General features: G+C 42.7%; 1 protein-coding gene across 7 annotated transcripts in view; it reads left to right on the plus strand.

Moving 5' to 3' along the window:
• Positions 1-365: 365 nt before the first annotated feature.
• The window catches only part of opa1 (OPA1 mitochondrial dynamin like GTPase), a 63,557-nt gene continuing 40,155 nt past the window's right edge, over positions 366-23,767 (plus strand). The window contains exons 1-19 of one of the 7 annotated variants that reach the window (XM_045205316.1): positions 366-557; positions 1,261-1,588; positions 2,554-2,650; positions 3,189-3,305; positions 5,158-5,205; positions 7,723-7,811; positions 9,674-9,904; positions 12,611-12,664; positions 13,993-14,103; positions 14,277-14,363; positions 15,315-15,428; positions 15,937-16,017; positions 16,181-16,255; positions 16,366-16,437; positions 16,587-16,686; positions 16,893-17,023; positions 17,342-17,414; positions 17,599-17,671; positions 17,843-17,958. In XM_045205316.1, coding sequence (XP_045061251.1) covers positions 529-557; positions 1,261-1,588; positions 2,554-2,650; positions 3,189-3,305; positions 5,158-5,205; positions 7,723-7,811; positions 9,674-9,904; positions 12,611-12,664; positions 13,993-14,103; positions 14,277-14,363; positions 15,315-15,428; positions 15,937-16,017; positions 16,181-16,255; positions 16,366-16,437; positions 16,587-16,686; positions 16,893-17,023; positions 17,342-17,414; positions 17,599-17,671; positions 17,843-17,958 — 2,026 coding nt within the window. In that variant the 5' untranslated portion in view covers positions 366-528. The remainder of the gene's footprint in view (positions 558-1,260; positions 1,589-2,553; positions 2,651-3,188; positions 3,306-5,157; positions 5,206-7,722; positions 7,812-9,673; positions 9,905-12,610; positions 12,665-13,992; positions 14,104-14,276; positions 14,364-15,314; positions 15,429-15,936; positions 16,018-16,180; positions 16,256-16,365; positions 16,438-16,586; positions 16,687-16,892; positions 17,024-17,341; positions 17,415-17,598; positions 17,672-17,842; positions 17,959-23,767) is intronic. The other 6 variants (XM_045205318.1, XM_045205317.1, XM_041839966.2 and 3 more) reach the window with 6 other exon arrangements.

A 23,767-nucleotide genomic window follows, 5' to 3' on the forward strand; every position in this document is an offset into this window, starting at 1 on the left:
GGAGTCATAAAGTTGATATTGTGTATTATTAGACCATCCACACCCCAGAGTATGAGTAGTAGTGGATGTGTGCTACTTTTTTAATGCCCTCAAGCATTGGAGTGGAACAATTACACATTTTTGGAAGGTCCACAGCTTCCATGGAAGAAAAATTCAGACACAATGGTGTTTTTAATCAGATTACAGCGTGGAAATTCTTACTATAATTGTTTTAATTATAATTTATCCAATTGATTAATATGTTGACAAATTAGAGAAAATGTAATATCATATGAGATGTGACTGAGTATGTGTGACTGAGATACTGTGTGGGAACTTAAACCACCATAGACTGTGTTTTGGTAGTGCAGATTTGGAGGTTGGACTCCAGGAAGTAGACCTGTCATTCCGATTTCTTGCCGTGTCCTTGTTAGCTAGCTAGAAAGCTAACCAATGTGTACCATTTGGAAAGATGATTTAAATTGTGCCTAAGCGCGAATTTATTAAACATTTGCATTCACCCCTTGTTGGTAATAGCAATAACTAGCTATGTTACGAGTTGGAAGAGCAGTGGCCTGGTAAGTGGGGTAATAATATTTTCAAAAGCTCAACCTTTAGCGCCAGCTGACTAGTTTAGCTAGCTAGCTAACTGTGCTATATCGAGCTAGTTAGCAATGTTGACCACAATACTAGCTAGACAAGTTAAACAATTATACATAAATACAAGTTTTCAAACAGCAATAGTTAATGACAGTGATGTACAACTCCTAATTAAATGACTGGCTAGCTTAGATAGTTGGCTAGAGCCGGTAGCGGCTGATTACGAAAAGGTTGTTATTCCTCTGTTGATGGTCAAGAAGCTGGTTAGCCAGCCATTAGGTAGTTACGTTAGTTGTAAAACAAATGGCAATCACTGACAAGCGGCCTGCTCCTCCATAGTTTTCCAGCTAGCTACCAGTAGCTAACGTTGGATGGGGTGTGTGCTAGCCATCTGCAAAACAAAAGGCTGACATGCTGGTAGCCAGTTAACGTTAGCCAGTTAACGAAGTCAATTACCTAGCTACTGTAGTGTATTTAGCCAGGCAGGTGTTAAGCTAGCTATCATAATTTCCCCCCTTCGCTTTCGTTCAATCAACACTGTCATGCCATTGTTCATCATCATGTTGTAATGTACAGTATAATCAATCTTTCAACTAATCACACCAAACTGATCTGCAGAAGGTACAGTGTTGAACTTACTTGTGGGTCTTAATTCCTGAGCCGTTTTCTCTGTCCTGTCAGCATGGCCTGCAAGAACCTGGTCTCCACCAACATGGGGGTGAGGTTCAGGATGCCCTTGCAGAAGCTGCACCCGCTGTCCCGTGCCATCCACCACCGGTACAACGCCAGTGCCAACCCCCAACGGCCCCCGCACCGTTCGGCAGCCCGCCACTTCACCTCCATGTCCCGGCTGCCCATGCGGCCTCCCAAGCCTCCCCCGGGTGGCCATGGTGGCTGGCGCCACCAGCAGCACCGCAACTTCTGGATGCTGCGCCTGGCCTCTAGGCTGCTCAAGCTCCGGTACATTGTGCTGGGCTCAGCAGTGGGAGGCGGGTACACCGCTAAAAAGGTACCGCACATTTGAGGTGGAGGAGAGAGGGTTGAACGTTAAGAGCCAGTTTCCCAGACACAGATTTTCCATTGAAAGTGCTTTGTAGTCCAGGACTAGGCTTAATCTGTGGCTGGATTACACCTGCTTGACGCCTGCTTGACTGCCTGCGGGAAATGAGAGCAGCTTGTTCTAATCCAATCGTTGCAGCAGGCTCAACCGATAACCTGCCCGTTTCTTTACAGACAGAACTAGCAAATAGCGCTTCACACTGTTTCAGTGAAAGAGAGATGGGTGCTGGCAGCTGAAAATAAATGTATTCCGATCACAGTTAATTACAAAAAACTGTGTAACCGATGGTTATGGATGAAGACTGTCATGAAAATAAAAGAATCGTTAAAAATTATTTATTTTTTGTGGAACGAACAGATGCTTGAAGATGGGACGGCTGGGTATTCGTGCGGTTGAGTCCGTTTCTGCCGTAACATGGACTCTTAACAACGTGATGAAACTTCCTGCTTTGCTCCTATGCGTAAACTCGCAATGGCCGCCAGTCCACCCATTATGTCATAATTGGCTTGAATGGGGATGCCCGTTGTATTCATTGTATTTCAATGGCAGCACATGCATTGTTTTGCTATTCTAATAGTTACGGTGACCGCGGTCATTTGGTTGGCCAATTACCGTCATCCACAATTCCATGACCGTCACAGCCATAGTTAAATTATAGTCGTGGTATAAGCTGGATAATCAACTCTGGGCTCTATGCATTCTCTGGAAAATAATGCAATTCCGTGGATGGTTAGTGCCACTCTGCAAGAGTGCATAGCCCCTTATTGATTATCCCTTACTTATTGTCTCCTAGCCCATCCCTTGAAGTATTGTTCTTGTTAGTCTTTAACTGAGGTATTTTTCTGGCCCATTATCACATCTAGAATTGTAAGTTGACCATATGATTGCATGCCACTTATGTTCTGTTCTTCCAGACCTATGAGGAGTGGAAGGATATGCTGCCTGATATGAGTGCATACAATTGGGTAATACCTGATTTTGTCTGGGAGCTGAGTGATCAAATTGACCTAGGTAGGTGTGTCCCCTTTTTGCTATGAAATGCCTCATTAGAAGTCTGTGAACTTGAAACTCTGATCAAGATTTACCGCTGTTAAATACCTTGTCATGTTTGTTTATTCCCTGTCAATCAATGCAGTGTGTGGTTAATCAGATGTGAATTGTATATATTATTTTTTTATCAGACTGAGCCATTGCTATCTTTCTCTTAAAGCTGGAATCCTTAATGGTGAAACTGCCACGTCCGTTTTGCGATAATCCAACAACTAAGTTGCTGCAATAATGAACATTGTCCCCCCAACCCCCCCACATCATTGCATGAGCGATAGAACAGCAGCATATGTACTGCAATTTCAATGCACAACGCTCCCCAGCTCTTTTGTCAACAAAACAATATCAATGGCCGTGGGGCAGACAGTGGCAATGTTTCCCCTACTGCGGATTCCATCTTTCAGGCTGCTTAGTTAGTTTGGTTAATTTGAGTCTCGTGCAAGGAGCGCAACATTTGTTCAAATGGTAAACTCCACTAACCGTATCTCACTTTTCTACACAGATAAACTAACCAAAATTCTGCCTGAGTTAGAGGAGATTGCCAAGCTGCTACCCGAATTACCTGACTTTGATAAGATAGGAGAGAACTTCACCTTCCTCAAGAGCATCCTCTCCACCGGTGAGTACACAATCTTGTCAGATAAAAATAGATGGGCATACTGAAGCATAAAATGGCAATGTCGGACAAAGCAGTTAATCAACTCTTTTTGGCCAGGATATTTTTTTTTTTATACATCTTAGGTGAAGTGGCAAAAGTGCTAAACGTTTTGAGCTTTATGAATCCACAATAGCTATAGCACCTGCTCCAAGTGGTAGAAAATTACAGTTCACGTCATTGGTAATCTGAACTTGAAGTGGGCTTCTTTTGTCAATCCTTATCTAATCACACCTGCATTACCTACTGTAGCAATCTAATCACACCTGCATCACCTACTGTAGTAATCTACTTTCCAGCAAGAAAAGGGTTAAATGTTTTATTTTAGCTAACAACCACTTTTCACTTTCCAGCCTCCTACATGGGCTTTTGCATCATTGATGTTCTTGTAAATTGTATCTAAAACCACAATTGGGCTGCTTTGTGTTGAAATAGTGCGGCTTCCAATGTTTTGGCTGAGTTGTGTGAGCTAGAGTTCCATTGGCGCTAGTGTCCTCAATATGCTGCATGCAGGAAGTCCAGAGGAAGTGAGGAGAGAGGTGACCTAGGGTGTATTCACTAGGAAGCAAATGGGCTGAAATGGGGAGGGACCTACCTGAATTTGTCCAATAAGAAACTATTGTCTTCGTTGCTAAATGTTTTCCCTTGAAAAACATTTTGCTACTGTGTGCACTAATGAATACACCTCAAGAGATCTATGGCGCAATTTCCACCCACCTTTACGATTGACATTTTTCAAAGGATACTATAATTATGTACTGACAGTGGACGTTTTATAGGCAAAGTCAGAGAATTAGGAATTAGAATACTAGAATGGACATTAACCTTCTTATGATGGGATCAAGCTCAGCCATTTTGGTAAGGGAGTTGGTCATCCATGGTTTGCCAGTGCTGTGATAAGATATTGTGTAAAATAATGCATTTTCTATTTATCTGCACTGTATGTTTGTTAGCTAGCTAGCCAGGCAGTTTTAGAGGAATGATTCCAGAAATGTTTCAAATGAACTGCCAATATGCCAACATTCCATTCAAACAATGCAGTCAGTCCACAGCCATACACTGGTTGGAATCAGTTGATGATAGGACTTAGATAAGTTGTAAATGCAACATATAATATGGAGACATTTATGGTCTGTTTACATAAATTTTAGAGGCTATTTATGCAACAAATTTGTATAAAACCCATATAGATTGTATTTATAATTAATTATATGACAATATTTTAGGTCGACAAGAATTGTATTACGCAATTTTTGATATCACATGCCTTTTATTGTCCTGCAAAAGTAAAAGCAGGATTTGGCCTCTCCTGCCATTCATTCCAATTATTAGACTAGTTTGAATTTCTCCCTGACCAATATGGCTGCCATTTTCACCCCATTCTGGAACTTTTAGGGTTAATGACATTGCCCCTCTAGTAATTTAATAGGATCGCTATGGGCTAAGTATAATTTCCAAAGTAACTAGGTCTAATTTGGGTCAATATTAGTAATTTGACAATGTTACTATTGTATGCATGTGATGAGCATAAGTGAACGGTCCCAATCCATTGATTTCCCACAGTCAAATTAGGCCAATCGATTAATTATCCTGCATTATGAGTAGTGTCACAATTACGTGCCCAGATTGCACAAGTAGTCAATGATAACCCCTCTGGACTTGCAGGATGCAGCCACAACAACAAGCTCACAGTCTGTCAGCAGGGCCTTGACACATGTCTAGCAGTGACCCTGCTCTGACCCCTTTTGCTTCATTCTTTTGATTTTTGTATTTTTCCTTTCTCCTCCCCCCCCCTCCCCCTCCGCAATCTTCACAGGTGTGAGTGTGGGTAGTGAAGGAACTTCTGGTCTGCATCTGTTGTTAGGTGTGTACACCCCACACTCAGCCCCCCCCACTCTCCGCCCTGGCGCAGTTTGAATACCCAACATTGGTGTGTGTGCAGCAGCACCCATGCAGACGTGGTTAACAGTGGTTTGGAGCCAAAGACGATGTCAAGTGTTCCTGGATTGGCACCTCCTAACTCAACACGATTGGCTTCCAGACTACCAACTGATTGTCTTTGTCCAATAGAGCCTCACAGTGGAGGTGTCATTATACCCATAAAACCTAGCGGTCAAACAGGGAAATGGTTCCAATTGTTTTTACACCATTCATTTTTCTCATAGGGGATTTAAAAACACTTAAAAATAAGGGCTGTGTTTCATGTAGGCTTACCCTGGCGTGATGTTTTGATAACCATGTAAATCTCTCTCGGACAAGGTGACTTTTATTAATATATTCGAAAATGCTAATTAGCATAAAAGTAGACGACATGCAAGGCTACAAATCCCTGCTAGCTCCTGCACATCATCTCTAGCTGAAACCTTTGCTAAACCGGTATTGTGTCAATTTAAAACCTCCACAGAATTGTCAATTTAAAATGTTTTATCCAATTTATTCATTACTACATTTAGCTAACATTTGATAGTTAATCCAGAGATTCTTACCTTTGCCTCGATTCGGCAATCTCGTCCAGATCACCATGGTATTTGTAGGTCTTTATGATTTTTTTGAGGGTAAATACAAGTGAATATATTGATAAAGGTCACCTTGTCCTAGAGAGATTTACACGGTTATCAAAACGTCACACCAGGGTAAGCCTACAAGAAACAACCCTTATTTTAAGTGTTTCTAAAATCCCCAATGGGAAAAATTTAAAGGTGGAAAAACATTTGGAACCATTTCCCTGTTTGACTGCTAGGTTTTATGGGTATTATGACTCATACTGTGCTACACTATGCTGCTGTTTGAGACACCAATGACAAATTAATAATGGAAGGATTTGTCTTTTGGGTGGCAATAGTACCAGAGTGTGCTTTGATTGACACAAAGGCTTTAATTGATGCAGAGGATTTATCCTTATGTCATACTGATATCAAAAGGGTGCAGAGATGGGCATTTTGTTTACTGTCTCATTATGTAATTGAATTCCTCTAAAAACACAATTCCTCTGAAAACAAAATTGACCACTGAATTGGACATACTTCGATTGGATTGAATTTAATTGGATGTGATAATGACAATCTTTATCCTTCTGGTCTACAGTGCTCTTAACAACAGATACAGTGTGTGTTTTTGCATTATCTACTCTTCTCCCATGTCGTGTAGTTTAATCTGACTGTGCCTTTTGTCTGTCCTGCTTGTGTGTTTCTGTATTTTTTTTACTTTCAAGTTCCTCCTCCTCTCTCCCTGGCTTCCCTGGGCTCTCCCCACCTGTACTTACATAATGGGATCCCTAATCCTTGGCTTAGAGGGCTCTCCTTGTCTACTGGTAGCTGATGCTTCTCAAATGTTTGGAAAAAACATTGTCTTTGGATTGTGGAAACACCTCGAACCCCATCCATCCCTCTTCTTTGACTTGCTAAAACAATAGGTTTATTCCTAGCGATGTCCCAAGTGGTACCCTATTTCCTATGTAGTGCACTACTTTTGACATGGGCCCATAGGGCTCTGATCAAAAGTAGGGCACTATATAGGGAATAGGGTTCCATTTGGGACGGCTTGTTATTGACAGGTCTTTCATTGGCTGGATGAGAGATTGTTGTTCCATGATGCTCTCAAGGGCAGTATTTAAGCAATAAGGCCCGAGGGGTTGTGGTTTATGGCCAATACACCACGGCTAAGTGCTGTTCCAACGCACGACACAACGTGGAGTGCCTGGATACAGCCCTTAGCCGTGGTATATTTGCAATGTACCACAAACACCCAAGGTGCCTTATTGCTATTATAAACTGGTTACCAAAGTAATTAGAGCAGTACAATAAATGTTTTGTCATACACATGGTATACGGTCTGATATACCACGGCTTTCAGACAATCAGCATTCAGGGATCAAACCACCCAGTTTATAAATAAATATATTCACAGATTTTTTGCTATGGCTCCAGCTGGCTCTGTGTAGCACATACCAATACTTAACTAACGCCACGCTGGCCTATAAAGCCTGCTACTGTACATAGGCCAATGAAGGACAGTGTTGTAGAGCAACAAGCCTTTCATTACTGCTGTATAAGCTTTGCCAATTTGACGGCAATTAATTCATAAATTCATTACGTCATTATTTCATCGTACCATATCAGATATAACTGATCGGAGATCCACTGAGAAGCACAAATTCTACTGCGAGCAATATTCTCCAAACATTTGAGATTCTGTCACGTGGGACCGGGTGCTGCTTCTGATCTGGGGCATAGATTGATGAAGGCCTCTCTAATGTTGGGCATGCCAATACTTTTGACTCATTATTGCTAATAAACTATTAAAGATAATGTATTATCATGTGTGGGTAATCTTATGTTTGTCAAGTGTTATAATTGACTGTTTTTGTTGTTGTGTCTCCTAGCAGAAGCCCCTGGGGATACTCCAGTGAAAGCAGCCACAGAGGTCCCGGTCACCGCCACACCAGAGGCCAGCGAAAAACAGTTCAAGAAGGCAAGTCTGCTCTGCACCGCCTTACTAGCTCAGCCTCCCTCCCTGTGACATAGCTGGGTCTCATTGTAGAAAGAAACTGCAGCTTGTTGGAGTTCGCAGTTTGGGTCAATTCCATTTCAGCTCCAGGCTATTTGGGAAATGAAGTGAGATTCAGTTCTTGAGTTGAAAACTACTAGAGATAAAGGGCAGTATTCAGGTTATTAACTGAATTTCAGTTAATGTTTACTGGGCTGAGTATGGACTTGACCCCTATTATAGCTGCCTGTTTATGGATAAGTGGTTTTTCATAAATGTTGTTGACCATGAAAATAGCAGAGATTTGTACTCTTTACGACAGGTTCGTATACCAGCTATTATTTTGTCTCATGTACAATAATATATTTTTCTTGCTAGGGAATGCAGGTATGTTTTTTGTTACCATTTGTGACATGGAGGTGATCGTTCAGTCCTCAATCTTACAGAGTAATTACATCATCATGGCTAGAAAATCATATAGGCTATACTTACTTATGCTGATATTTGCCCTTGCTTTTTCCCCCCTCATGCTCCTCAATGTGTGTTGTTTTTCCGGAAGTCTCATGCTGCATTCAGGAGATAATACTCTTTAGCTTCTGAACAGCGCTTTTGTATCTACCTCTGTTCCATTCCCATTGTCTTCTCATACTGTCCATTTTGTATTGTTCCTCTGCTCTCAAGGGCTCTTCCACTGTTGTCCTCACGTTCAATGGAATAGTCCTGCTACACTGTTCAACCCTAGTGACTTTCATATGTTAAAAATAGGGAACTATTGTAGAACAATAGCCTGAATATTAGACAATCTATGGCATCCATATCCTCTACCCGGCTTTTAGTCTAAAGCAGTGGTCCCCAATGTGATTTAAAAAATATATACATCATCATAGACCAACTTGGGGACCATTGGGCTGAGGCTTAGCTCATCTTCCACAGGCCTGCAGCAAGCTTTCTGCTCCATCCTTGACAGATCGCTCCATCCTTGACAGATCACTCATTCCAAGCTAGGGTTGCAAAATTTCCCAGGTTTTCCAGAAATCCTGGTGAGAGGATTCACAGATGTCCTGCTTATTCCCTCCTGATTCCATCAATCTTCCAAATGGGATTTCTGGAAAACCTGAGAATTTTGCAAACCTATTCCCAGTGCAGCTTGCTTCGCTAATCATCAGGTTGATTTTGAGCAAATAATATCATTTTATGATTCGGACCAAAATCCCCTCTTTTTTTGTGTTGAATATCAGGAACACGTTAAATAGTTTATCCACTTTCAATAATGTATCCAGTACATCTACACATTGACGTTTTTTCTTCAAGACCTCAATCCATCATAATCTTGAGTGTTCATGTGTCATATTTACATTGCCTCGTAGAGCATGATCATTCTTTAAGTTGCAGGGTATCAGTTGTGTTTTAGTATGACTATAAAAGGCATAGTGATGGAAGACTGCTAAGAAACCATTACTGTACAGAATCCTTTCCCATGTGCCACTGGCTGAGAGACACTGGTTGTGGTATCAGTTGCCTCGTCCGCTTTCAGATCTCCGGACTGGCAAAGTCTGTTCTGGAGTCTCAGTTTGTGACAGAGAAAGACTGACTTTGTTGAGTACCAATGATGGTGGCAAGATCTAGGAGCTAGACGTTGATTCAGTTTACCCACAAGCTTTGACAGATTGGTGACCGTCGAGATGATGATGATGATGATGATGGGCATAGGCTGGGCATAGATCAACATGGGGTCAGCCCTGGCCCCAGCTCCAGTTGGTTGGTCAGTGGGTTGCTGGACTGACAGGTACAGTAGGTTGTGTTGACGGCTATGTTGCTCCTGCCTCTCTCACTGTGACGTCCCTCAGGGTCTGCTCGGCGAGCTCATTCTCATTCAGCAGCAGATCCAGCAGGCCGAGGAGGAGGTCCGGCGGGCTGCCGCAGCCAAAAACGCACGGCCAAGCCCAGAGCCTGCCCCCAGCCCACCCCCACGCCCGCCTCTACCGCCGCCTCCGAGCCCGCCCCCGCGCCAGATACCCGAGCCAATGCCAACCACCGCCCCGAATCCCAGCCCCAGCCCCCCTCAGCAGAAACGCAAGGTGAAGGTCCTACCCCCCACCTCCCGCCACCACCAAGCCCTCATCTGTAGAAGCCCCCTTCAGAACGTAAACAGTAGAACTTCCCCCAAACCCACCCACCCACCCTCCTCAGGAAGGACAAACCCCTTTGCCGTTTAAATTCACACTAACAGAGATTTTCTGAGAAATTTTATAAGGAATACTGCTTATGAGATTATTGTAATTTTTTATTTTTTTATTTCACCTTTATTTAACCAGGTAAGCCAGTTGAGAACAAGTTCTCATTTACAACTGCGACCTGGCCAAGATAAAGCAAAGCAGTGCGATAAAAACAACAACACAGAGTTACATATGGGGTAAAACAAAACAATGTTTAAAAAAATACAACATAAATATATATATACAGTGTGTGCAAATGTAGCAAGTTATGGAGGTAAGGCAATAAATAGGCCATAGTGCAAAATAATTACAATTAGTATTAACACTGGAATGATTGATGTGCAAATAGATATACTGGGGTGCAAATTAGCAAAATAAATAACAATATGGGGATGAGGTAGTTGGGTGGGCTAATTTCAGATGGGCTGTGTACAGGTGCAGTGATCGGTAAGGTGCCCTGACAACTGATGCTTAAAGTTAGTGAGGGAGATAAGTGTCTCCAGCTTCAGAGATTTTTGCAGTTCGTTCCAGTCATTGGCAGCAAAGAACTGGAAGGAATTGCGGCCAAAGGAGGTGTTGGCTTTGGGGATGACCAGTGAGATATACCTGCTGGAGCGCATACTACGGGTAGGTGTTGCTATGGTGACCAATGAGCTAAGATAAGGCGGGGATTTGCGTAGCAGTGATTTATAGATGGCCTGGAGCCAGTGGGTTTGGCGACGAATAGTGAGGACCAGCCAACAAGAGCGTACAGGTCACAGTGGTGGGTAGTATATGGGGCTTTGGTGACAAAATGGATGGCACTGTGATAGACTACATCCAATTTGCTGAGTAGAGTGTTGGAGGCTATTTTGTAAATGACATCGCCGAAGTCAAGGATCGGTAGGATAATCAGTTTTACGAGAGCATGTTTGGCAGCATGAGTGAAGGAGGCTTTGTTGCGAAACAGGAAGCCGATTCTAGATTTAACTTTGGATTGGAGATGCTTAATGTGAGTCTGGAAGGAGAGTTTACAGTCTAACCAGACACCTATGTATTTGTAGTTGTCCACATACTCTAGGTCAGACCTGTCGAGAGTAGTGATTCTAGTCGGGTGGGCGGGTGCCAGCAGCGTTCGATTGAAGAGCATGCATTTAGTTTGGTGGATTGGTGGATGATATTCCTATGGTCCTATGCTGTTTGGATTTGTCTCATTGAGCAAGCCTAGAGCTCCTTCCTAGCTCACCATATGTAAAGTGGACAAGGCACTGTAGTGTACTTTATTGACTCTAGTCATTGTTGATTTATACCGCAGTCTTTTTATAGCCTAGGCTGTATGCTACAAGCAACAAATTGTATTGTGCAGTGTTACTTTCCGATCTCTGAATATAATGCAATGATAATTGGCAAATATTTCATTAACAACATTTTTATCACTTTGCACATTTCTGGTCAGTTTAATTCATTCTGGTCTAGCTGCTTTTGTCTTACTAAGTCTGCATATGCTAGTTAGCCTACATATGCTGCATTACAGTTGCACACATTGCTTTATTCAACCCACCCAAACATAGTACCCTGTCATCCCCCTCAAACTTCCCATTAGTGTGAACGAGACATTGGAAAACATCATCCATCCACATGGTGTCCCTCAGGGCAGTGTGTTGTGCCACTGGTGGAATGGCATGTCTGATGCCTGGAAATCTCAGAATCACCTGTCGCCAGTTTAGTACCGCAGTAACATACCCTAGGCTCCCTCTCTCATGCGAACTGCTGGACTACGGCCAACGCTCCTCCCGTAACACTCCACTAACGTACAGACAACCTACACTGCATGGAGTGGAGGGACACCCCGCTGCATGGTGTGCTGTGCACTTCTGGAATGAACCTAAATGTCAGTTATACAGTGAAATCTATCTAATTGGGTATAGGCCTATGTCAGGACTATATCAGGATATAGGAATCAATACTAGATCTTTCTTCTTAGTCCACTAATCAGATTAACTGCTGTAGGCTATTATCACGACATTGCAATTTGCACGTAGTTAGCACAATCATCTTTGCTACAGCCCCTGTCAGTGTGTGTACTGTACATGTTTGTGTGTTAGTGTGTGTGTGTGTTTAATCTGTTGTCCCTTGTTGCTGTCCCTATCCATCCGCTCACTGGTGCTCTGTCTCCCTCTCTCTGTGCTTTGTGATCTCCCCCTGTAAAAAATGCATTGCAGGAGTGGAACTGTTAATCATGCTGTAATGATCTTGATAATGATCTCTTGATTGATGATTGCTGTAATTCAACTCTTTTCCAGGGCCTGATTTGACTTGTGCCTGTGATTTTGCACTGTGATTTACTGTATTACATATTAAGACCAAACAAATGACTACAACCTGGAATTGAATCAGTTTTCCCCCTTTTTTCTATAAACTTGACTTTCGTTCACTGTGGTGCCCACTGGTCTGTGTAATGTAACGTGCACGTTAGATGTCTGTGATGTGGGTTTAGAGTGGCTCACAGAGGGTGATGGGTTAAAAATGTCCCAGATGTGAGAGAGAGAGGGTTAATAAACCTGCTCTGTGACTGCTCTCTGTCTCCAGTCTTCAGACAAGGAGAAGGTGGACCAGCTTCAAGAGGAACTGCTCCGAACTCAGGTAGAGCACAATATGGTCCATATCCTTCCTTGTTCAATAGACCCCAAGTTTTATACCACATAGTAAAAATCCTGTTTACTGGTTGCAAAATAGCTGGGAAGAGATTTTCGATAACGATTCCATGGCACATTGTGTATGAACTGATACACAAAACAACCCTTGATTCAACACTTTTTCAGTTTAAATTATTATACAAAATTCTTGCCATCAACAGAATGTTATATACACTCACCGGCCAGTTTATTAGGTACACCACCCCGTTCACAAAAATGGAGTCACGTGGCCATGGCTTGCCATACAAAGCTGCCAGATAGGCATCGAGGCGTTCAGTTACTGTTCGATTGAACGTTAGAATGGGCAAAACAAGTGACCTAAGCAACTTTTAGTGTTGTATAATTGTCGGTGCCAGGCGCGCCGGATTCAGTATTTCAGAAACCGACGCCCTCGTGGGCTTTTCACGCACGACAGTGTCGGGTTTACTGAGAATGGTGCGACAAACAAACATCCAGTCAGCAGCAATCCTTTGGGCGAAAGCAGCTTGTTAATGAGAGAGGTCGAAGGAGAATGGCAAGAATCATGCAAGCTAACAGGTGGGCCACAAACAGACAAATAACGGTGCAGTACAACAGTGGTGTGCAGAATGGCATCTCGGAACACACAACTCGTCGATCCTTGTCACGGATGGGTTATTGCAGCAGATGACCACACCGGGTTCCGCTCCTATCAGCTAAAAACAAGAAGAACCGGCTCCAGTGGGCACATGATCACCAACACTGGACAATTGAGGAGTGGAAAAACATCGCCTGGAACATGACGGCGAGTTCAGTTTACTTGAGTGGTCTGCGCAGTCCCTAGACCTCAACCCAATAGGGCATCTTTGGGATGAGATGGAACGGGCTGTTCGCCGCATGAATGTACCGCCGTCCAACTGCAGCAACTGCGTGATGCCATCGCATCAGCATTGACCAACATCCCTGTGGAATGTTTCCGACACATTGTAGAATTCCCCGAATAATTCAGGCTGTTCTGGAGGCAAACATTATCCCTACAAATAGCGGTGTTAGGCGATTTTGGAAAGCCATAGTAAAACAGTTAGTTTTGTCGTCTGAAGAGCAGGGTGGATGGGCCAATTAAAATAAATAATTCCAGTTTACTTTGGTAAATGGACTGAATGGTCCATATCTTTCCTTAAATAGGCTCCACTTGTAAGGTACCACATTGACGTTGTAATGTCAGGTTTACAAAAATCCAGTTTACTTTGATAAATGGACTGAGTGAAAGAGAGGATTTGTTTTTAAAGCTGGAATGTCTTTCTCTCTTTTACATAGATGAAGTACCAGCGCATGCTGGAGAGACTGGAGAAGGAGAACAAGGAGCTGAGGAAAGTGGTGCTGCAGAAAGACGAGAAGGGCATCCACCAGAGGAAGATCAAGGTGTGTGTGAGTCACGCACACCACACACACACAGTCATGCACACACACACACCAGTGTTCTGCATGGTAGTAAAAGTTAATCAATGAGTTTGTTTCAAAACATTGTCTCCTGAAGAAATGGACTCATTCTCCCATCAGGCGTTGCTCTAAGTATTTTTCCATCTGTATTCCTTCTACAGAAGTCTCTGATTGACATGTACTCTGAGGTCCTGGACATCCTCTCAGATTTCGACTCCAACTACAACACCCAGGACCACCTACCCAGGGTAAGGATAACCCAAAGGGTCATGGCTGTCTGGAAATGCAGTCAAAATAGGGAGACATTATTTTTTATGAACATGCAAACCTTTTCTTTAGTAGATACCAGAAATATTAGGGCCATACTTGCCAACAGAAGTAACCATTTAAATTTAAACAGTTTCCTTCGGCTCAAAATGTGTATCAGCCAATTAAAATCATAGATTTATGACAGAACGCTAAATTGGAGCTGGTCCCATTAGATAAGATGGCACACATTAGCCCTATGCTAACCTCACCAGGTGGTGGTGATTATATCCTGGAACAAATTCTTCATCAGCCTATCAAAGATCGTAGACTTTATATCCACCAACCAATGGCATTTCTTAAAATAGGTCAACCCTGACCACTGAAGGATATTTTAAAACTACAAATTCAAGGTTTACTTTTGTTCCTTGGTCTGTAACAAAATGTTGTGTCAATATTGCATTTAAATTTTATTAGGATTCCCGTTAGCTGACGACATAACGTCAGCTAATCTTCCTAGGGTCCAACACAGAACTAAAAAGACATTACAAACAATTACAATTAACATTAAGACATTACAAACATTTAAAGGAACATTTCACCCAAAAACTATCTTTTGGTATTTGTTTCATTAGTCCATTGTTGAAATAGTCCCAAAATGTTTTGCTGTCAGCAATCAAGTTTTCAAGATATGTAACTTTCAAAATACAGAAATCATCCCCGTACAGAGATGATTTCTGGATTTTGAAAGTATTTGATGGCCTGAATGTGCCTGTCTGGTTTGGTGGTTAGGACCCAGAGAAACTATTTACATTTAAATAGTTGCTTATGTTCGCAAGTATGGCCCTATTATTTCCTCTTGTAAAGGCATTGCTATGAGATGGTAGGTCTCTACTATCTATCACACCCATTTCATCTTCCTCCTTCCCTCCCTCCTTTGTGCTATACTATAGGTGGTGGTGGTGGGAGACCAGAGTGCAGGGAAGACCAGTGTGTTGGAGATGATCGCCCAGGCTAGGATCTTCCCCCGGGGCTCTGGAGAAATGATGACCCGCTCTCCTGTCAAGGTAGAGGAACTCATTTACTAGACTACCTTAACCCCCTCAAGACCCCTACCTTCCTATACTGTAGCTGTAAAGATATCAAAGATATATAGGAGCCAACTTTTACTTGACACAGTAGTGTTGATTTATGTTCTTATTTTAAAGGGGCAATCTGGGATTTGTTACATCCATTTTGGACTTGATGTATAGCCATTGAGTCTTGAAGAATATAACTTATTAAGTGGCGGGGTGACCGCTTTGTTGTTTGAATCCCAGATTGCCTCTTTTTAAGGCAACATGTCCAAACCTTTCCTACTGCTGTGGCTACACCTTGATGGATCTCCTCTTAGGCTCTGTAGGTCTACACGGTTCCATATGGGACGTTCTAGTCCTCAGTTTGAGTGGTTGAATGAGGCCTGTGTGGTCTGGATGGATGGGCAGCATTACCAGACTAGTGTTGTGGTTTTGGCCTGGGGACTTTGAAAGTGGTCAATTACATGTTGCCGCCTGCTGTTCTCTCCCCCTCCACTAGGTGACGCTAAGCGAGGGTCCGCACCACGTAGCCATTTTCAAGGACAGCAGCCGAGAGTTCGACCTGGGCAAAGAGGAGGACGTAAGTTTTATACAGCATAGATATGTGTGGAAGGGATGACTGGATCTGCCTCTTTCAATCTGTCGCATTCTCTTTATCTTTTTCTCTCCTTCTACCATCATGTCCATTCACTTGTTTATTTATTCATTCATTCATTAATCCTTTCATTCTTTCGTCCCTGAAGCTGGCTGCCCTGAGACATGAGATCGAGCTGAGGATGAGGAAGAGTGTCAAGGAGGGACAGACAGTCAGCCCTGAGGTGAGAACAGAACCTCCATAGCTGTCAGCTTGCAAATGTGTACTTCAGTTTGTGCCTAATGTCTGACCTAAATGTCTCTGACTAAATGTTTGTTTATTTCCATATGACAGACGATCTCTCTGAGTGTCAAAGGACCAGGCATCCAGAGGATGGTACTAGTGGACCTACCAGGAGTCATTAGTGTGAGTGTATATTCACACACACACACACCCACACACACACAGAGGCGCGTACAGAAACACACTCACACACGCTTGTGTACGAAAACAGTGACCATACAGTGGTAGGTGCAGTGATTCTAAGGTGATGTGATTCTGTGTATTCCTCTCAGACTGTGACAGCAGGCATGGCAGCCGACACCAAGGAGACCATCTTCAGCATCAGCAAGAACTACATGCAGAACCCCAATGCCATCATCCTCTGCATCCAGGGTGAGTCAACACTGGAGTCACCTTTTCATGATCAAATATGAACAGATCATCCTTGAGCTCCTTTCCTTCTCTTCATCCTCACCTCCCCTTTGCTCCTCTGTTCCCTTCTCTTCTGTCTCAGCTCTCCTTTCTGCTGCTGCCTCCTCCTCTCTTCCTTTACCTCACATGCTCTTCCCTAACCCTCCATCTCTCTTTCTCGTCCTCAGATGGGTCAGTGGATGCAGAGCGCAGCATCGTCACAGACCTGGTCAGTCAGATGGACCCGCAGGGGAAGAGGACCATCTTTGTCCTGACCAAAGTAGACCTGGCAGAGAAGAACCTGGCCAGCCCTAACCGGGTGAGATTTGCGCACACACACACGTTCAAAACGTTTGATTTGAAACTTTTGCAACGTGAAGCAGAAATGACAGTTGGACAAGTCCAGGTAGTCCCGAAACACAGAGGGTCAATGAGCATGGACGAAATGCATTTGACAAGTTCAAATGGTCTGAAAACAATTATAATCCTCTTTAGCCAAAAGGGGGCGCCCTTTCATTAGTTTTAAAAGCTGGAGGCACACTAAAATAGTCACGAGGTACAGACTGGAAGAAATCCAATGACACATGATTGCAATTTGCCCTCTCATCTTGGATTTGATGTATTTCTCTCCCTACAGATTCAACAGATTGTTGAAGGAAAACTGTTCCCTATGAAGGCCTTGGGCTACTTTGCTGTGGTGACGGGGAAAGGTAAGCTGCATTACAATTAGGGTTGCAAAATTCCAGTAACATGCCACCAGGATTTCAGCGAATTTTGGGAAAGTTACTGGAATTTTGCCACCCTCATTACAATAATGTAAAGTAGTTGAATCTGTCCAGAGTTAGTCAGGTCTTTAATCACTGACATGTGAATCTATTGTCCCCTCTTCCCTAGGCAGTGCCGGTGAAAGCATTGACTCCATCAAAGACTACGAAGAGGACTTCTTCCAGAACTCTAGACTTCTTAGGTGGGTGTCCTGACTCCCTATCATTGCACATTCGGTTTAGAAAATGAATTTCCAGTAAATTCATTAATTTGGTGAAAGGCCATGGTTTTCAATGATCATTTTTTAAATCCAGCTGAAATGGAACTGACCTGTAACACATTATCCTTACCTGTGTCCCCCTCTCCTTCAAAGAGATGGCATGCTGAAAGCCCATCAGGTGACCACTAAGAACCTCAGTCTGGCCGTGTCCGACTGCTTCTGGAAGATGGTCAGGGAGTCAGTGGAGCAGCAGGCCGACGCCTTCAAAGGTAACCAGGCGGGTTAGGAGCCCAAAATACACCTCAATATGAGGCTGGGTCACCAAAGGCTTAAATGGCCTTCTTCCTTTACTTCCTGATAGGCCATCTAGGCATCTACCTTCTAGCCTACATGTGTCAAACTCATTCCACGGAGGGCCGAATGTCTGCTGTTTTTCACTCCTCCCTTGTACTTGATTGATGAATTTACCCTTATAGGGTCACTTTTCCCCTTAATCATATCACAATCAACTTTTACCAGTTGAATGTACACAGAAATATAATACTTTTTATTTTATTACAATCTTTCAGAAATATTTTATTGACATATGCAAAGGAGGCAACATCTCATTATGTTTTTCTGGACATTGGATGAAGTCAGCATAAATATTTCAGTTCCATTTTGTTAAGACACTCCAGGACCGGACTTGTCCAGAGCAGGTTGTGGATGAATATTTTTTAATCTGTAAAATACGTATCTAGATTTTAAAAATGTGATTAAACAGTAATCGTGTTTTAATATGATTTCTGAATGACTACCTCCTCTCTGTACCCCACACATACAATTATCTGTATGGTCCCTCAGTTGAGCAGTGAATTTCTAATTCAACCACAAAAACCAGGAAGGTTTTCCAATGCCTCGCAAATAAGGGCACCTATTGGTAGATGAAAAACAAAAACAAAAAAACATTGAATATCCCTTTGAGCATGGTGAAGTTATTAATTACACTTCGGATGGTGTATCAATACACCCAGTCACTACAAAGATACAGGCGTCCTTCCTAAATCAGTTGCCAGAGAGGAAGGAAACCACTCAGGGATTTCACCATGAGGCCAATTGTGACTTAAAAACAGTTACAGAGTTTAATGGCTGTGATAGGAGAAAACTGAGGATGGATCAACAACATTGTAGTTACTCCACAATACTAACCTAAATGACAGAGTGAAAAGAAGGAAGCCTGTACAGAATAAAAATATTCCAAAACATGCATCCTGTTTTCAATAAAGCACTAAAGAAAAACTGCAAAAATATGTCAAAGAAATGTACTATATGTCCTGAATACAAAGTGTTATGTTTGGGGTAAATCCAACACAACACATCACTGAGTACCACTCTCCATATTTTCAAGCATGGTGGTGGCTGCAGCATGTTATGGGTATGCTTGTCATCGGCAAGGACTAAGGAGTTTTTTAGGATAAAAAGAAACGGACTAGAGCTAAGCACAGGCAAAATCCTAGAGGAAAACCTGGTTTCCAACAGACACTGGGAGACATTCACCTGTCAGCAGGACAATAACCTAAAGTACACACTGGAGTTGTCTTACCAAGACGACATTGAATGTTCCTGAGTGGCCTAGTTACAGTTTTGACTTAAATCAGCTTGATAATCTATGGCAAGATTTGAAAATTGCTGTCTAGCAATGATCAACAACCAACTTGACAGAGCTTGACATTTAAAAAAAAGAATAATGTGCAAAAATTATACAATCCAGGTGTGCAAAGCTTTTAATGACTAACTGTATGTCCAAAGTGGTTAAAATGAATTGCAATGTTGATGACGGTAGTATGATAAACTAAATAAAATATACATTTCCATGATGTTTTGTTTACATTTTGTTAACTTTTTGAAAACACTAATTAATGGACCAAAATACAAAAAAATCTCAATTGATAGGTAGTTGCAAAAATGTCATTTCAGCCTGTGGTGCCTGGCCTTAAGGTCATCGATTAGTTAGGAACTCCCCTCACCTGGTTGTGTAGGTCTTAATTGGACACCAAAAAGATACAGCAGACACTCTGCCCTCCATGGAATGAGTTAGATACTCCTGTCCTGGACTCTTACAGCCATGGCTGACCACCACCACCCACCTTTGTTAGCGAGCGATGCACACTTTTCCTCTCTACTCGCTCCCCCCTCCTGCTCTCGACCACCCTGCCACACTTCTCCCCTCGACTGGCACTGCTTCCCAGCTGCAATTATCCCAGACAGCCGGTGGTCCTCACTAACAGTAGCAGCAGGGACTAGATTTATTGCCCTGTGGCTGTGGTGTGGCTCTCCTTCCCATTGTGTGGCGTATTGATCTGCTGCACGTCAAAAACCATCCTCACAGGCCCAGAGTCTGGCGCCACTCTGGCCCAATATCCCACCCACTGGCAATTAGCGTCATCTTCATTGTGTAGGAGAGGGACAATGGGGAGTGTGTATGTCGGGGAGTGTGTGTGTGTCAGGGTTTCCTACAGGAATATTTGCCGCTGGACAACGTGACCGGGAAGATTTTAATTTACAGGACATTTGATAAATTTACCGGACATCCATATGCATTTAGATCCGAAAGTATACTGAACAAAAATATAAAATGCAACAGGTAATGGGTTTGTCCCATTTTTCATGAGCTGTAAAATAAAAGATCCCAGAAATTGTCCATACTCACAAAAAGCTTATTTCTCTCAAATTTTGTGCACAAATTTGCTTACATTCTTGTTTGCCAATATAATCCATCCACCTGACAGGTGTGGCATATCAAGAAGCTGATTAAACCGCTTGATCATTACACAGGTGCACCTTGCACTGGGGACAATTAAAAGCCCCTAAAATGTGCAGTTTTGTCACACAACACAATGCCACAGATGTCTCAAGTTTTGAGGGAGCATGCAATTGGCATGCTGACTGCAGGAATCTCTACCAGATATGTTGTCAGAGAATTTGTTTGTTTCTCTACCATAAATCTCCTCCAATGTCGTTTTAGAGAATTTTGTAGTATGTCCAACCGGCCTTATAACTGCAGACCACGTGTAACCACGCCAGCCCAGGACCTCCACATCTGGCTTCTTCACCTGTGGGATCATCTGAGGGGGTGCTAAGGCGTATTTCTGTCTGTAGTAAAGCCCTTTTGTGGGAAAAAACTCATTCTGATTGGCTGGGCCTGGCTCCCCAGTGGGTGGGCTGGGCTCCACCCATGGTTGTGCCCTTGCCCAGTCATGTGAAATCCCCATAGATTAGGGCCTAATTTAATTTATTTAAATTGACTGACTTCCTTATATGAACTGTAACTCAGTAAAATCTTTGAAATTGTTTCATGTTGGGTTTATTTTTGTTCAGTGTAAATACGGAGCACACAATTTAGAAAGACATACAAACTTAATTTAGCCAACGGAAATATCTCTACTGAATGAAACAAAACACGTGTTGCATATTTAAAGAACTGGTTTAGATTAATAAGTATGCCTACAATAATAATGATATGCAATAATAATAATGATGATAAAACTAATGATTATAAATAAATAAAAGTTCCAAAATTGCATCATAACTGAATAGCACACAGTAGCCTGCATTTGGCCACGCCACGTTCTTCTCATATTGGTCTACTACAATATTAAAACTTGTCCACATGGAGGACATTCCACTTGTAGGCTTTTCACTTTAGGCATAGTCTTTTTTCTTTAACTTTAGTTTTAATGCAATGAAAAACACCTCCATCTTCGCAATCAACAGTAGCCTAGGCCAAACTTCTCGTTTTCTGTTGTACCTGATAATTAATTGCATCCACCTGGTGTCCCAGATCTAAATCAGTCCTTGATTAGAGAGGAGATTTGTCCTCTGTCCTTTGTCTTCTGTAGCTCAGTTGGTAGAGAATGGCGCTTGCAACACCAGGATAGTGGGTTCAATTCCCGGGACCACCATACGTAAAAAACTGATTCACGTTTGACAGTAAGTCGCTTTGGATAAAAGCATCTGCTATATGCATGTTGTAGGGCTGCCCCATTTAGTCAACTGGGCGATTGTTTGGTCGATAGGCTGTTGGTCGACCAAGATTTTTATTTTGTCAAGCAGTGGCAAATATATTGTAAAGAATTATGGCACACGAGACACATGTCTGATTCACGCCTGTCTGAGTGGATTACGTAATCTATTGCGGAGGCCGCGGGTATGGCACACCAGTAGTACATTTACCGTTAATTACCATAATTTCTAACCTACAATGTTTGTTTGGTTACGGTAATTTCTGTTAATGCATTCAATATATTATTATTATTATTATTACAGTCTTACCGTTGTCATTGTAGGAGTGGACACATTGTTTACAGAGCGCACAACCTAGGCTACACTTGTGAGAAAAGTTTTGGTTTATTTCATTCCATTTACGAGTTGGCAATTTATTCATTGTCTTTTGTTTGGAGCGCTCCTGGCAATCTTTGGTAAGGACACGCACCTGATTACACATAGAGGTTGTCCTAGGCTACCTGGCCTCCACACAAATGTAGGCTTATAAATGTGCCCATTTGCGGATCTGATACTATTTCTGATTGTCTTAACTCACCATCACTTTGTAGCTTCTCAAAGTAATTTTGTCTTCGCCTCAAACAGCAAGTAAACAAAGTCTGTTTTTACATCCATTGAGAATGACAATAGTTCCTCAACGTAGCCTATTTGAAAGATCTTTCCATCTCTCCCTTTCGATAACCACTCAGCATGAAAGGGGAATAACATGCTCTGATCCGGTGGAAACGTCATAAAAAAGGTGTACCTGATTATCCCTTGCGCAAATAGCCTACAGATGTGTCTGTTTGTCCGGAGCTCACTGGCTCAGGAAACTCTTGAGGGCCCAGAATATGTTATTCAATGTTGCAAGTTTGCTAGAACTAGTTTAGGTCTGACCAAGTTAATAGTTGATACAATGTTTAAAGTTCCTTGCAGACAGGCCATGCATACAGTGAGGGGAAAAAAGTATTTAATCCCCTGCTGATTTTGTACGTTTGCCCACTGACAAAGAAATGATCAGTCTATAATTTTAATGGTAGGTTTATTTGAACAGTGAGAGACAGAATAACAACAAAAAAATCCAGAAAAACACATGTCAAAAATTTTATGAATTGATTTGCATTTTAATGAGGGAATTAAGTATTTCACACCTCTGCAAAACCCTTGTTGGCAATCACAGAGGTCAGACGTTTCTTGTAGTTGGCCACAAGGTTTGCACACATCTCAGGAGGGATTTTGTCCCACTCCTCTTTGCAGATCTTCTCCAAGTCATTAAGGTTTCGAGGCTGACGTTTGGCAACTCGAACCTTCAGCTCCCTCCACAGATTTTCTATGGGATTAAGGTCTGGAGACTGGCTAGGCCACTCCAGGACCTTAATGTGCTCCTTCTTGAGCCACTCCTTTGTTGCCTTGGCCGTGTGTTTTGGGTCATTGTCATGCTGGAATACCCATCCACGACCCATTTTCAATGCCCTGGTTGAGGGAAGGTGGTTCTCACCCAAGATTTGACGGTACATGGCCCCGTCCATCGTCCCTTTGATGCGGTGAAGTTGTCCTGTCCACCCCCAAAGCATAATGTTTCCACCTCCCTGTTTGACGGTGGGAATGGTGTTCTTGGGGTCATAGGCAGCATTCCTCCTCCTCCAAACACGGCGAGTTGAGTTGATGCCAAAGAGTTCTTCTCTGAATCATTCAGATGTTCATTGGCAAACTTCAGACGGGCCTGTATATGTGCTTTCTTGAGCAGGGGGAGCTTGCGGGCGCTGCAGGATTTTAGTCCTTCACGGTGTAGTGTGTTACCAATTGTTTTCTTGGTGTTTATGGTCCCAGCTGCCTTGAGATCATTGACAAGATCCTCCCGTGTAGTTTTTGGCTGATTCCTCAGCGTTCTCATGATCATTGCAACTCCACAAGGTGAGATCTTGCATGGAGCCCTAGGCCGAGGGAGATTGACAGTTCATGTGTGTCTTCCATTTGCAAATAATCGCACCAACTGTTGTCACCTTCTCACCAAGCTGCTTGGCGATGGTCTTGTAGCCCATTCCAGCCTTGTGTAGG

The sequence above is a fragment of the Coregonus clupeaformis genome, chromosome 20 (genome assembly GCF_020615455.1).
Source record: "Coregonus clupeaformis isolate EN_2021a chromosome 20, ASM2061545v1, whole genome shotgun sequence".
NCBI lineage: Eukaryota > Metazoa > Chordata > Actinopteri > Salmoniformes > Salmonidae > Coregonus > Coregonus clupeaformis.